At 39.0% G+C, this 16,803-nt stretch overlaps 1 protein-coding gene across 1 annotated transcript in view; it reads right to left on the reverse strand.

The window, feature by feature from the left end:
* Positions 1-1,289: 1,289 nt before the first annotated feature.
* LOC122154748 overlaps positions 1,290-16,803 on the reverse strand; it is a 128,930-nt gene continuing 113,416 nt past the window's right edge. The window contains exon 5 of the mRNA XM_042806294.1: positions 1,290-1,377. Coding sequence (XP_042662228.1) covers positions 1,314-1,377 — 64 coding nt within the window. The 3' untranslated portion in view covers positions 1,290-1,313. The remainder of the gene's footprint in view (positions 1,378-16,803) is intronic.

Consider the following 16,803-nt stretch of genomic DNA (forward strand, 5'->3'; position numbering starts at 1 on the left):
GGACATGAAAGCACTCTAAGCCCACGACTATCATGACACACAAAGATTATGGGTTTATAGATACATGGGGCAGCACGCTGCATCCCCAAACAGACCTGTCCAAAAAGATGTGGCTGTGATGGTCATTTGAGGAAACCAGCCTCACTTGGAGCAAATAAGCTTCTTTGCAAGATGCATACAACAATGAAATGCCATAAATAGAAAGAGAATATGATCTACATGGAGAAATGTTCTTATTTCAGAAAAATAATATATAATTAAGCAATAGATCTCTGATCCTATAATTCCCTGTTGGTAAGGTTTTGGCATGGAGAAGCAAGGACTGTACACTGACACTGTTATTAGACTGTTTCTTTATAGCAGTGAACTGATGATTTTGGACTAGCAGTTAATGAACTTCAAAATATTAAAAAGCCATAAGATTTCCCTTTATTAATTCCTGCATCAAGTCCAATGATCGTGTGCAATTGAACTAGAACAAATATTTCAGAAGTAAACATTGAATCTTGATTTTAAAAACTAGCAATTGTCAAGGATCCACCACTATTCTACATAAATGGTTTCCAATGATTACTTATCTTCTTTCTTAGAAAGGTGTACATTATTTCTCTGAATCACAGTGTTCACCATGAAGGATAACTGATACAAAATTATCTCTTTTGCATCCTTCCAGGTGTAAACACAGAACTAGCAGGAAAAGCAACTGATGTCAGGAACTGGACAAAACATATCCCCACACAGCTTATACCTTTCATTTATACCCAATGGCTAAACTAGAGACTAAAGGTTTCCATCTCATTAGAGATGTGAATGCGAAATCAGTTGCTATAATCTTTTTCATTCATTCAGGAAGGAAGATACTCTTCTGCCCTAAGCAGCAAAACAGAATGACTGAAAAATATCAGTTTTGGTTTTTATTTTTAACCAACAATTATTCGCTAAAATGGGACAAAGCTGAACACAGCACTCGAGTACCAAGGAAGTGCTACCAAGTAAAAATTCACAGGTCTTCAACAAGGAAAATGGCTGATTCAGCAGTAGGGGTATATCTGAATGGATTTTGAGGTTGCTACTGTCTTATGAGCAAAAGCACAACACTAAGAAATAATGTACATATGTATTTTGCATCACACTGCAATAGTTTACAGAGCTATTCAGCCAAATTATCTGCCTATTTTAATTCACAACACAGTCTGCAGTAAAGATATGTAAACTTCCACCAGCAGATATCAGCCCATTTCATTGACACTGAAAATGATCATCCTACCTTTTACTAGTCTTAAAATTCTTGAGCATTATTCTTCTGTCTGGATTTAAACTCTGAGAAGCCAAAGACTTTCGCTGGAAGTAAAAGACATCCGTGGAGAAAGATCAAGTCTGAGAAAGAGAATGATCAATGGTGAGCCAAAAACTTGTCAGTTCATCCTCAGCTGGTGGTGTAGTGACAGGGAATATTGAATGTATTGGAAAATTGCAAAGCTCACTTCCCCTTTGTTGAACCTCTTCTTACTCAATGAGCAGCTAATGGGATACTGTCATTTCTTCATTAGCACTGCTGACAGTCAGCCTCCGCTTTGCACCAGGGGACAGAGTTGTACAAGGTTGTGTTAAGGAACAAGAGCCATTTGGATCAGAGTGCCAAGTCAGAATAATTATACAAATCATTGATTTTATCTCAGGCAGCCAAAGTATTTCCAGCAGACATTCACATTCATTCAGCCACAGATTTCTCAAGTATTCACATGATAGGAAGACAGCAAGTAGTCACAATGAAATTTACTTCTCAACCAAGTGTTAGTCCCCTTCAGCTCCTCCCTACTTTTCACCATTATTTACCCTGCTCAAATATGCAGAATTTACAGCAATCTGTTTTTTAAAAAAATTGGTAAATCTCTTTATTTCACATTAGAAAAAGGTAAGGTGGTGTGTGCAGCCCAAATAGTCTTCCTTTTCCAGATACAATAAAGCCAGTCTACCTAGGTTTGCATTGCTTTGCTTGTATAAGGTCCAGGGGGGGCTATACCTTGCTTTCTTCCACCTTTGGCATGGATATTCCTGTGCATCCTAAATTTTACTAACAGATGAGACATGGACAGCAAGACATTGTTTGTGGCTAAACCCCGCTAAGATCTCTGCTGCTAGGCAACCTGCCTCAAGCACAGTGTGAATAAGGTTAGTCAAGCCTGCAGTTCAATGGGATATATTTTCTGTGAGGAAAATTTGGTAGCAAGATCTCACTCTTGGCTCCAAGTTTCCCCTTACTCTGCCTGTCTCCCTCTCTGTACTTGGTCAGCTGTTTATCAGCTTTGAAATACTGCAAGGATGAAGCACCTCCTTACGAAGGCTGATGCTCTGATCAACGCAGCCATCATAGGAGAGGCTGATTATTGCAGTGCACTTAAGCCTGGCAACCCGATGAACGTTCTGCCGTACTGAAAATACACAGCGCAAGGGCTCTTGGCAGGTGCTGGGACAGGGCAATCAAAATATGCTAAGTGCAAACAGGATAGATGTGACTGCTGTGAGATTACCCCCCTCACACCAGGTCACATCCGAGGGCAGGCTGGAGGAAGCCACCCAGGGCCACTGAAAAGCCTCTCTGCTTTTTCTCCAGCTCCTTGTGTCTGGTGCACGGGACCACAGGGACGGTAGGAATTTGTAACTCAGCGCAAGGAATACACGCAGCGCCACTGCCACAGCAGAGGCATGGTGGAAGCAGAGAAACTGGGGCTTTGCTGCTAGTCAGTGACTCAGGGGCCAAGGCATTTCACAGTAACTTCATGTTATGGGTCTAGGTTCACCCCAGCTAACTTCAGGTCCTCCGCCGAGGCAGCTGATCCCTGGGCTCTCTCTGTAGCTGCCCTTCAGCACGCAGTTCAGGTTGTCCCTGGAGGGTAATAAGCTGTTCTGCTGCCAGCCCACACGCTTCAGCGGAGCCTCTCTGATGCAGTGGGGTGAATATGGAGCACGGAGCCCTCTCTTGGTAACTAATCAACTGATAGCACCGCAGGGGTTGCACTATAGCTCATTACAACCTGATTCAGCAGTGACACAATGTCCCCTAACTCCTGCTAGCACCAGTGTTAGCAGTGTCTGTTTTAATTGCTACAGCAACTAAGGACCCTGCATTCTGCTCCAGTAGAAAAAAAAAAAAAAACTGTTTAAATAACAGTTTCCAGTTTATACGTCTAATTTTCCAAAACCCAGTTGACCTGAAGATATGGATGGTTAGGAAGAATGGATTACCTGCCAAAACTCTTTCTTGTTTCGATGCTGGATCTAGATATATATTAAACAATGAATACACAGCATATGAACATATATATGGCCAAATACTAATCCTTACTACTGTGTGGCAAAATTATTCAAAAAGGCTTTTGATCTAACTTAAAAATAATGCAAGCTGTGAAGTGTGTCTATGCATTTTAAATAGGCTGAATTCATAATAACATAATTTTTTTTCATTATATCTTATATGCAATACAGGTGAGTTGCACACATTCAGAATACACTAGGGCTTTTTGCCCAATCTCACGGAACAGTTGCACATCATATTATGCTATGAATATTATGTTTGAAGTTTTATTCAGATTTCTGGGCTTGCCCACTTTCAACAGAATTAGCTGTCGTATTCATGTTTAAAATAAGTTTGGCCATGAAACCTTTAGATAAAAAAACAATAGCCATCCTCACTATAAAGCTGCACCTGGTAGACTTTCACATGAGAAGTGCTTCCTGAAAGACAATGGACAGAATACACTTGACAATAAATGTAGTCTGCAAAACAAGAACAAGGGCAAGAAATAACATACATAGAAGTCCCCCTGTTTTGATGGCTGAAACAGTCACTGTTACTGTTTGGGTACCTGAAATTTTTATAAAGTCAAACGAAACCGGTTTAGACAGCGACTGTATGCTATCTAAACTACATTATTACAGGGTAGAGAGGTTTTTTTACTACCAGATGGTTGTTGCTCCAGTTACACTAGCCCAGATATGTGCTGACATCTAGTGGTCGTCAGAGAATAAATACGGTCTAAATGTTCATTAATTAGCAATAAAAAGTAATAAACACTGATTCAGAAAAAGTATTTTCCCCTTTCTCTCCCTTTTTCCCCACAGTGCACTTAACAGCATCTATAGGTAAGTGAATTCTGGTGATTATTGTTCTTTTTGACATTTGTTTGAGCTGAGGTTTCCTAAAGCACTGTTCCCATCAGCATCATGCTGAGTCCTTTGGGAAAATCCACTTGGAGGCATTCTCCCACAGACAATCAGCACGGTATTTAAGCAGAGACTATAAAATTGGAAAAGAAAGAGATAGGAGTCCAGTTCTGAATGTCTGGAGCCATAGTATGATCTGTATTACACCTGATTTCATCAGAGACCCCTTAAGCTATTTGTATCAAATTCAGATCAAAATTTGGCCTTAAACTGTTTTTTACCTATTAATATAAGAAAATGGCTACAAATAGACTTTAAATTATAATTTAGTTTACTACTATATTGAAAATATCTGACTGTATTATAGACCCAATGAATAGTTATGAGATGACAGTCAAAACTCTACTTAAAAACCCACTTCCCACAGCATTTACTCCATCTTCATTTAGCACATATTTCTGTTCATTTGCAAAGCTGTGCATGTAATGCACCCCCTACTCAGGGTAATGAAACTGGGAAGAAAGCCTTTGGGCTTTAGTCACTGACTCAAAGTAGACTAAAAGAGGAAATAAAACCAGAAAATCAACTGCCTTTAGGAAGAACTGATTCAGGAAACCAAAAACTCCTCCTGCTTAGTTTTCAGTTGATTTTAGAGTCTTCACCACTGAGAAAGGCTTTTATTACTTGACAAATAAGATAACTGGAGGCTTGACAGTGATGTGTCTGGTCAGAGAACACCAGTCTCCAATATGGCATATTCAAACCCTAAAAAGGTGGCCTACACCACCTCCAAGGGGTCCCTGAGGCCATCTTTTAACCTGCTTTGATCTCCAGGAGATAGTCTTCCAGGCTAAAGGAACAGACTGTTGTAGAAGACCCCAGGTCAGAGAAAGGGAAAGGAATGATATGCTGAACTAGAACTGAAGGAATTTATTTTGAAGGGAGAAAATGGAAGCTGATCAAAAAATGGCCTGATAGATTGTGTTCATGTGCTGTCACAGTTTCACACAAAGACCACCGGCATACCTTTAGTGTTTCCCTGACAGGTATCCACCAGCATCCCTAACAACCCAGTGTGCTCAATTCCTCATGAATAGGTCATTACTTATCACCCTTGCATGATGTTCATTTTGGGGGTATTACAATTCAAGTGGCTGTTCAGCTGGTACCCTATAAAGAGTCTTTCCACAAAATGTTATTTTTCATTTTTTGCCTCAGTGCAAGACCTGCTCATGATTTATTGGCTGTAGCAAAGCACAAAGCCATAATTTTCTTTTATTGAACTCACTCTGGGTAGCCATCACTCTGCAGAAATGCAGATGGTCATCTTATTCTTATTCTTAGTGACAGGATGAATGCCACAACTCTGCTGACAAAGACAGCAAAGCAGTCATTTATAATAGCAAGAGGAGCATTCAATTTAATATCTGTGTTAACTGCACATAGTTAGGCATTCTGGACACAGATTTTATAGGATCCTGCTCTCCTAATACTTTAGGACTTTACAATATTAAGGCAAATTTGCATAGCATGTATGCTGGCATCCAGGTGTAATTTCTGTGCTTATAGCAAATGAAACAGAACTACACCATGCATAAAAAGTTGGCCCCCAGCTGAACTCTGATCGTAGTCAGTTTTTATTATGTATATTCAAGGTACTGCTGTTTAATAATTTGTCTATCTCTTCCCGTATTTCACACTCCAATTTTCAGGGGCACCCACGCTGCAGATGAAATTCTGGATCTGGATCAGAACCTATGAGCTTAAGTGAATGGATGTATTTAACTAGTTCACTGTCAATGGAATTAAGGAGATGGCTTGCATCTTCCCTTCCACCTCCGAAGATGTGGATTTAGGGGATTGCTGGGCCAGGATGATGCACAAAGCGCACTTTCTCTGATCTGGGGTGAGAAGAGAGGCAGTGAATAATTCACAGCACCTAGTGGAGTGCCCAGAGACATGCCCTGTGATGACCAGTGAGTTTGTGGAGAAAGAAAATATGGTGTTGAATATTAAACAGAAAGGATCAGGTGTTTTTTAATAAGCACCCTGCCTGATCCTGCCAACGGACCTCCATATAGGCCTTAACAGCTGAATCTGGAATGTGCTTCATTTCGACACAGAACTGGCTATTGCTACAGCAACAGCACTTGGAGAATAATTCAAAGAAACAAAACACAGATACAAGTCAAATCCAGGGATTAGAATATTTAATTGCTTAGAATAAGGGGAGATTTACCTGGCATATTTAGCGAATGGATTCAGAGCAAAACTACATCCAACATCTGCTAATGCCACATTTTAGTATTGCCTCTTCAATCAGAGTAAATTATATAGCTTAAGTGTTCATATCACCAATTAATCTCTTCTGAATCAGATCTGCATATTAGTTGCCTGAAATAGGCTTAATATAGTCATAATTGTACAAAACATGAATACCATTTTTCATAATAATTAGGTAGTCACATTGCCTTTTCTCCCAATTTGTCTAAATGTTCATGTGTACATTATAAGTTAGCAGTTAAATTTTATCCATGCAACATCTCTCAATTACTCCATTTGTCTATCGTATCTTCTGCTTAAGGTACCAAACCTGTGCAAAATATAGGTGTTCAATATGCAGTGTATTAATTTCCTCAGAGGCCCATTTGAAAGGATTGGAACTTTTCCAGCAAGTGCATGGCATGAATGCACGTAAGATATTTCCCACTTTGGAAATGCTCAGTGAGAGGAACCTGGCACACTGACCATCAGATCGTTTCCTTGCAAGCTGAGAACAAGCCAGGGGCTTGCTGTGTGAGGGCCATAGAGCCTTGCAAAAGAACTGCCTGATGCTGAAACTACCCAAGCATTGTAAGGCTCTTCCATAAGCACAGTTTGATCGCCTCATTTGCTACAAAGACCCCAAAAGTGACAAGGAGATAATTACTCTGACCTCTGCTTGCTGGAAGCTGATAGAGGAGAGTTGATAGCAGTACCATGAACTGTCCTCATGTTTCATTTGCTGATGTGCTGTAAACCTTTGACTTGCTGCCAAAATTTAAGGTTGCTTTATGAGATAATCCCAGCTAAGAAATTCAGTTTATATGCGTCTTCCTGCCCTTCTGCTGGAGACAGGGTCATGATGCAGTTAGCTAAGAAGAGAAACACAAAAACTCCTGGGCTATGAATAATGATCTTGAATAAGTTCTTGGATTTGCAAAATGTTGATAATACTATTTACCCTCTTATTAGATTTATAAAATACTTCTCCCCTGCTGGAGTCTCTAAATCCCTGATTAGACCACCAGCTCCCTTATACATTTCCTGCTGGTTTTAATCACCTATCCCCATCTTTTCAGTAATATTTTCCCTAAAAAAAAAAAAAAAAAAAAAAAAGCAGAAAATGCATTCAGAAACAAACAGTTACAGCTGCGCTCAGGAAGGGCATGAGAGTTGGCTTGCAATAACTTTAGAGGTACTGTGAATGCTTTATTAATCCACGCTGTTGACAGCTTTGAGTGCCATATTATTTGTGTTGCACTGAGCCATGAAACTATCCCATGAGGTACTAAGTCCACCTTGAGATAGCAGTGAAGCCAAAGCTTTGATCCTCTAGGCTAACTTGAGCAAATCATTATTTTCAAACTCTTTAATCCCTCATGCATCCATAACACATAATTTTAGTACTGCATTTGAATTAAATTTCTTATTACTCCAGAATTCAGTCCAACTTCTATTGCAAATAAAGTCAGAGCTCCCAGATGCTCCAGAGAGCAGAACTAGTCCTGCTCTACTGCAATTCTCTGTTGAACTGAATTTCAATTCCTGCTCCCACATCAGTTCATGAGATTCCAGCTTAGCTCCTACAGTATTTTCAGAAGCAGCAGCGGTTAGCACCTTGACCTGCCCACCTTATCACCTCTGTTTGACTGCTAGAAAATGACCACAGATAACACACTTCATACCTGACAGCATCTCACATCAGCTCAGATATACTCAGCTGAGGACTTGGACTTTATCCGTATTGCCAAATAAAGCACAAGGTCCTGAGTAGCATTGTCTGACTCCTCTACATAATGTTTAGCTCAGGGTTTCCCTTCGGTCCCCTGTAGTCACCTCATAGCCTGAATGCATAAACACTGTTTCGTTGCACATTATTTTCAGTTCAGAGCATTTTGAGTAATGTGATGGCTGTGTCACAACTCATCAAAATAACATTTTATCAACATGAAATTGAGGCTATAGGTTGCAGGCTCTGTGGTGCAGCAGAAGCCTTGAAGGTGCAAAGCATCCTAGGCTATCGTTTGAGAGTGGGGAAAACAAACCTCATCCTGACAACACAAAACAATGCCACGCTGCAAAACAAGCATTAAGCATGAGGGTCAAGCAGCAGCCCCTGGAGTTCATTCCCTGGCCATTCTCTTCTGCACTATAGACACAGCCATGGAGCCCTACATGCCCCAGTCCATTCTGTAGGTTCTCTAACCCCTATGGACTGCACAGGGCTGCCTCGGGCTGCTCCTGCCTGTAGACATACCTCTTGTGCAGCCAAATACAGGCAGGCCTGTAACACAGTGATAACAATATTTATCCATAACTTCTGTAAAGTTCACCTTCTCAATGCCAATACACCATATTCACTCTATTGAAAAAAAAATATATATCTTTCTTGTGAATGCATATCCTGAATAAAGAGAGTAAACAGATGTTTTATATCACTGCAATTGCAAACTGTACCTGTGATTTAAGCAGTCATTTGCCAAGTGCTGTAAAACACAGCCAGTTCTCAAACTGCCCCATCTATTAACTGTTAGTTCAAAATCAAAGGCCAAATGAGCCCCTTCTGGCAAAAATAATTAGTGCCTGAGTATTGCCGCAGCATTCTGCTCTCTCTGCAATTCCTGGAAGGACGGGTTGGAGAGGGAGCCAGGGATGCTCAGCTGCAGGATTCCCCCACAGGGGCTGCCTATGGAAAGTATCACCACCAAAGCTGAAAGGAGCTGTACGGGACCGATCAGAAATCCTGCACGCTTCTTTTTTTTTGGCTGATCTAAATGGCTGTTGATTTTCCCCGTGCTATCATAACTTAAACATCATTCCAGCTGAAGGAAGCTTATTTTGTATGATATGCAGTGTCCTGGAAGAAAGCCTGTCACTACTGTCTCAAGCTTACATTGCTACCAGGAGTCAGTGAATCTCTGTGAACTTGACGATGTCTTTTGAAAACAAATTTCTTACTGCTCAGAAAAATGTCACGTGCTTAGTGTGAAAAGGATTGATAAAAGAATCCCTTGCTTTGCCCGCTCTACTCTTTTCAACTCTTTTAAGTCCTCAAAAATCTCCTTGCTGGAAAAAAATGAGCTGAAATGTGGATGTTCCATTTACATTTACCAGAGGTACATACTGCACATATGCGCCAGTGAACCTGTTTTCTAAATAGCATTAAAAAAATCAGTCAGCTAAATGTTTTAGACTTTTGCTCTTGCTTTAAGGGAAGCTAGATGAAAAATACAGGGCAAGACAGGAAAAAAAAAAATAATAATCAAATTTACCATCATAAAGCATCATCATTCATCAGTGAACACTGTTTCCATTTAGTACTACATGGCAAGGGCAACAAGTCCACTCAGACCAAGCACGGGAAAGCAGGGAAAGTGTGCTTCCACCCACCACCCTGGAAAAAAGACAAATTCTGGCTCTCTGGGTTATGTCCAGCAAATATCATCCCTTTACAACAAACTTCTTTACGTAAGCTGCAAAAAATTACAGTTCTCCCACCACCACCACTGAAAAAAAAACCCACAGCAGAGGCAAATAGCAGACACCCTCCCATGCACAAATTTCTCAGTAAGCAATTTGGTGTGCTTGCTTTTAGGTGCTTCTGGTGATGTGTATCACCCTGTATACTTGGGACAAGAACCTGATTTCTACCGTAAGAGACACTTGGGTATAAGACGACACACTTTTTCATGGGCTGCCTGTCAGCTGGTTCTCCTGTCACTAACTTCTGCAGAAAATGCAGAAATCAGTGCTAATAACAATTCTGACAACAACATCATTTCAGTACATTGCAGACCTTCACGCTTAGGCATCTGTAGCTTAGCAGCACCATGCAGACTAGCTTTGCAGCAGAGGATTAACAATATGACCTCCAAATCACATTTGCTTGGCTAACAGGCTGAGGACTAAGAGGAAGACAGGAATCAGGGCTGTTCAGAATTTTGACATGATGAATTTCCTTATTGGTGTTATTGAAAAGATAGAAACAGAAAGGAAAAGAAAATGCAGTGAAAATGTCCAGTTAAAATGAGCCATAAAATAATTGCTACTGAGGAAATTCATGTACTATGAATACAGAATTAGCAACTGTAATTCTTATAAGAGAATCAATTAAGATCAATATAATGGTAGCAATATATAAGTTGATATTACAAAGAATCATCCTCAACTGTACATTAATATTAAAAATATTGTGTTGTTAATATTACTTTAGGAAACATTCTTAAAATGTTTATAGGTATATATTTTTATGTTACCTGGGTATTTATAGATCCTTATCACTATATAATATGAACACCTTACAACTTCCAAAGAAAGTTCATTCCTTTTCATTTACTTTCTTCAAGGATGGGAGAATATAAAGATAATGAAAAATAGTCAAAATGCTCTGTGTTTTGTCTATAGTTCTATATATTCACTGCAGAGTTAAACATAATTCTCATCTTCCCATTGTATTAATGTCAATCAGAAAAAGCTTCACTATTTGACAAGAATAAATATGAAATGCGCAACCAACCACTGTTCAAGCCAACTGAGAGAAATAAACGTGGCTCTAGATGCTATTTCCACTTATAAACTCCCAAGGAGCAAGCTGAATGTGACTCAAATGTTCATGCTATTTGTACAAGGAGGTATCTCCTTTGAAGACACAGCAAAAGCTTCATCCTCCTGCATTCTATGCAGGAAGTGACACTGCAACCTGCCATCCAAAACCATGCCCTGGAACTGCAAGCAACTGTGAGATTGGGGAAAACAGAGGTTGTATAAGCCAGTTTATTAGGAAAGGCAAAGAAAGGGTCTGTGCAATTATCAAAACAGTCAGACAAGCTACAGATCCACAGCCGTATAAAACTGAATTACAGCCACATGCTGAACAGAGAGAACTGAAGACTGGTGAGATATTTCTTCTGCTATTGGGTAATTGTGAGTGTCATCAACAAAACTGCCAAAGAGGACTGAAGGAACAGGACTCAATACCAACCAGAACAGGTAGATTCTGTCTCAGGAATGTTAAGCTGGAAAGAAGTAACAAGATTTTATAATGAAAAGGTGTGAGGATGGGCAGTGGGGGAAGAAATTCTATAAAACTTCTCTTAATTTCCTTATAATTTTATCATCTATACTTCCCATGCAATTTTGCCTATTTGAAATGCCATCTCCTTCCAGTCTTCATCCTTTGCCATTCCTTCTCCTAATAAATGCTTCAGTCTTTTAAAGTCCACAGAATCCATCTGACTAAAAAGCTAAACACGAGCACCTTGGAGAAGAAAGGGCAAATGGGAAGCCAGAAACAAGGAACCATTTAAATAATGGAAAAAATACTGGCCACAGAATTGGAAAGTAGGTGAGTGTATCCCTCTCCCAAAAACCCATGCACTTCCCAGCATCCTTTTCAATTCATACTCTTTCAATTCTGCTCTTTCCACATAATAAATTACAGGCTTACTCTAAAAAATGTTATTATCATCATTCCCATGAACCTTCTCAAATCTACAGTAGCTTCTGCAGTCTTTGTAGTATGCTGCTTAGAAAACAAATGTACTACATCGTGTTACTTGGTAGATCAGAAAGATAGGGTGAATAGGGACGTTCTTCACATTAATATTTGCTCAGCTGAAGCTAAAAAACAGTACATGCAGAAATGGAAAAAAAAAAAAAAAAAAAAGAAAAGAATATTTGAAACACTGACTTGTGAATTTTAAACCATTACAGAAAGGCACATGGAATTATAAATTCTCTCCACTGACTTGAATAGATACATAAATCATGCTGTTCTTTCAGAACCACCCCATAAATAAAATCAGACTCATGGATGCGTTGACGTGTCTTATTCAGAATCAATAAGTAATTTAGTAATAAGGAATTCTGAAGTGTGAGAGCTCTACAATAGGCAGTGTACAGAAACAGTGTAATATCCTTTTAAGCAGTCTGTGAGCCCTCTAATGATCTTCACTCTTGTTCTGCGTCCAGAAGGCTCCTGAAAGCATCTGCATACAAAAGGAACTAACCTTCACTTGCTCTGTATGATTAATAAATAAAAATTGGCTATTTGGTTAAATATCTTACTATAATTATGCATATAGGCAAAAAAAAATGTTTTGCTTGTGCAAGTGCTTACCAGGCTTATGTATAAAGAGACAAATGTATCATGCTAATATAACAGAATATAGTTAATATGATTATTAATATAGGGTATAGTTAATATAATGTATAATATATTTATTGTATTGCAAGTATGCCTATAAATACAATATCACCCAGTTCCAGATATCAGTGTTTCCTTTGAGCTGCTCATGTTTGCTTGGAAAGGGTGTTCCTGAGACTGCTCTAAACTACAGCCTCAAGTTTTCATCTCTTGCACCTTGACTCCTCTCACAGACCATTGGATCTCAAGCAGACCACAGGATTCCTCAATCTGTGAAGAGTTATCATTTGTAGTTAAAAGGCATCTCAAGATAAACTGTGCTTTCTGCTTAATTATAGTGTAGCGTGGAATCATTCTGTACACCATGCAAGTACAGACAAGTATAGTGGAATATGTGATCAACTTTTGACAACAAAAGAACGGTGTAATGGAGGATGGTCAAGTCTCTAGTTCGTTGCTGGATGGGTAGAAACAAAGTATGGCATCTTTTGGCACACAGGAGATACAGGTCCTGCAGGGCACCGTGTAGGTATTGTGTAGTCTACACTAGAAATGCATCTGATACAACATGAGTAAATGTGAGAACTGTGGTCCACAGATCGCATTTAGGCAAACAGATATAGAAGCAAAGTAAAGCTGTGTTTTTAATGGGCTTTGGGGCATCTTGGAATCACGTTCTGTGACCTGTGTATTTGACCTTGAACCTTCTAATGCAGTATTGGTGTACTTCTTGTTTCAAAGCAAGAGATGACATGTCACTGATAGCATTCAGGAGACATTTATACACCCACTTGCAACATGCACAGATAAAACTTATACAAATACAGTGTTTAAGATTCTAAAGCATACATATCTCAAAACTGAGTGCTGTAGAAGAGACATATGGGTAAGAGTGAATAATTTATTTCAAATGCCATAAACTCTTATATTGGAGTGAAAATATTGCATGCTGTCTGTGCAAGATACTAAATTAATTCTATTTTATATATACACAAATATTTCATCACTTTGTTAATTTAAAAGGTTTCTGCCTTTTCACATTTCCCAATTATTAAAGTAAATCAATTACTTATGAAAGGTTACACATTGCCAGTACTTTTCACACAGGACCAACGACTGTGCTCTTCAATTTGTTAAGCATCAACATTGTTTATTTGGACCCGAGTGGCCCAAAAACGGCAATCACTGGGTCTAGATCTGAGTTAGAGAACCTCTTCACAAGCTGGGATGTCTCTGTGGTGCATCTTGGCAGAAAGTCCCAGTCTCAGTATAGATGAAGGACACACATACTTGGTATTTTTTTTCCTATGGAGGTAGCTGGTGCAGTTCAGATTCTCACCCTGGGCTGGTACAGATGTCTGACCAGCACAGTCAAACATTCTGCCCCAACAGCTATTCCCCACCTCTTCCACGGAAGAAGCAGCCAGCCTCATGGAAACATCCCACGGCCACAAATCCACTCCACAAATCCAACAGCAGAATCTTTCAGCTTTTGTTCTGGCAGCACCAAAGTACACATGCAATTTTAAGCAGGTGAACTAGTGAGACCTATTCAGAATATACTGCTAAATTGAGATACTACAAAGGTATTTAGAGCATATAAAAAAATTCCCAAACCATCTCATCAGCATGCCACAACCTTGGCAGAAAGACACTAACTTAAGAGAGTTATTCAAGCTCCCGCTGTATTCATCCTTTAGCTGTTTTGCTTACAATTTCCACAAAACCAGTAGTCTTACTAGCACATTTTTTTTCATTAGTAAATAGACTGACACTGTATCAGTCACCTACCAGTTATCAAAGAGTAACAAGCTCCATTTCTACTGGCATGGGCCACCTTTTAACTGGCTTTGATATGAATGTCTCAGGTTATTATATGCAACAGCACATACACAAAGCACATCTTCATTAGATCCCAAACTGCGCACCAAAGCTGCATTTAGGATCACATTAAAAATGCAGCGACTTCAGAAACAGAAGATACATTGCCACAGTAGGAAATAAAATACAGACAATGCTGAGAGAAGGAGAAAAAGAAGTCAGTAGGGTTAAATTAAAAGTTCAGTCCAAATGCTTAGCAGTGTGAATGCAGTTGTCTGTCAGACAAAGAGTATAGTTTCCAATACTGTCAGTCATTTACCATAGAAAACTACAAAGTTGCTTTTTGAACTGGTCAGAGCCCAGGAGACTTCACATGAAATGAAAAGCGGAATGAAGAAATGCCAAGGAGGCAGTGAACTGTTTAAAGATCTTTCTGTTTAAAAAAAAAAAAAAAAAAAAAAGAGAGAGAGCAAGAGACAGATTGAGAGATTTTTTTTTTCTAGTTTAAAAGGCCAGAAAAGAAACATAATTTAAAATAATTTCATATATGCAAACATTCCAATTGCTTTTGAGCAGAAGGTAATCTCCTAAGTACTGTCAAATAGAGCTCACCAGTGAAAACACTTTCCCAAGTTTTATTGCAATGCCTTAAATTTTATGGAGGCAGTTAAAAGGGATGTGAAGCAAAGAAGGTATTCTCTTAGCCTTTTATGACAGGCATCGCAAATTGTTTTATTCTAAGGAAATAGCTGTACCTATTTCCTACTGTATACAATAATGATGCCTAGGAAATAGTTACTTCAGTGAAATCAATTGTAAACCAGGATTCTTTTTATTTTATGTCTGAATTGGTCTCCAAAGACATTGCCAGCATTAAATCCCTGACATTTCTTGGTCATGTAGAAAATTGGTGATGGGTAGGCATAGCATGCCTCTAGAATTACTACAAAACACCTAGTAGGACTGAGGAAAAAAATGAATTGTAGGAAAAAAAAAAAGCTATTTAATCCAGAAACATATTCAGAGAAATATCTTGGGTTTTGGAGGAATGATTTAAGATTTAGCCTTTCCTTTATATTTAGCTAGTCATTAGAGAGAAAAATATTTCTGGAATATCTTTACAGAACATAAAATCAAAGCAGAGGTGAATAGCAAATCCAAACAAAAGCAGAAAGCGTTTACTATTCAGATCTGTATCTCTGTGAGGAAGAGACATTCATTATTCCAGGGTGTGTGTGCCAGATGAATGTTAATCTTTGCCTTGTTAAGATACCTGGCCAAGTTTTCTTACAGGTGCCCCAAATAATACAAACCTAATCTGCAGACACAGCACTGTACACAGGCATTCAGGCAAGGATTTCCAGAAGGTCAAACAAAGAAGATGCCAACTTCTGCTGAACCTCAGCAAGAAGCAGATGCCTAACTCGTCTAGGTGCCTTGGCAGATCCAGTCTGGGGACACAGACAACCCTGAATGCTGATATTTCAGTTGTATATGACAACAAAACATTTGAAAGGACATGTTTGAAAAGGTGACTCTGCAGTTCAGCATTAGCTTTTCAAAGTTTTGCCATTATTTCTTCTACAATGATTCAACAGCTGTCTATATTCTCATTAGCTGTAACAAAATGCATCAGTCTTCATGAGGCTATTTTTTTTTAGAAAGTGAAATTTGTATCTAGATTGAGCTTTTCACCTCAAAACCAGAGTAAATTCCTCAATTGTGGCAGTGGTATTGATTCCAGGACAGAAGAATGGAAAGAACAGCAGTACCATGCTAGGTTTCTGCCATACCATCAACTCTACCACTGGCCAGTACCACTCTGCCTAGAGCAGAGTGGAAGAAAAAAAATTTACCCACAATACTGCCCCAAATTTCTGTAGTTTACTGAGGCAGAGGTAAGAGCTTTCTGTTAAACAGTCCTCCTTGGATTTTCTTCTATGAACCTGGCAAATGCTGCATAAAACCATTATAATTTTCAGCATATTGCAATGATAACTTTCTTGACTGAACTACACATGACACACAGAAGTGTCTCTTTTTGTTGTGAAACTAGCATCTAACTTCAGTTGAGGTCTCCTATGCTTTACACTGGAAAGGACAACGAACAGTTTCTCTACTCACCTTCTTTATGTCAGGCTTTATGGTCTTCTAGTGTGTTGTCCCTCAGTCAACTTTTCTCCAGGCTAAACAGTGTTAGCATACTTAACTTCTTCATATTATGGAAATTTTTCAATACCCATTATTATCTTTGCTATTCATCTCTCTAACTTTTAAAGTTCTTTTACATTTTATTTGAGATGGAGGAACCAGAACTGTTTAAAGCATTCAAGATCCAAGTCTAATGTGGATTTATACAGGGGTATAATAATGTTTCCTCAAAATTGTAAAGACAGCTTGCTTTCATCATA

The sequence above is a fragment of the Tyto alba genome, unplaced genomic scaffold, assembly GCF_018691265.1.
Source record: "Tyto alba isolate M040663 unplaced genomic scaffold, T.alba_DEE_v4.0 Super-Scaffold_46, whole genome shotgun sequence".
Taxonomy (NCBI): domain Eukaryota; kingdom Metazoa; phylum Chordata; class Aves; order Strigiformes; family Tytonidae; genus Tyto; species Tyto alba.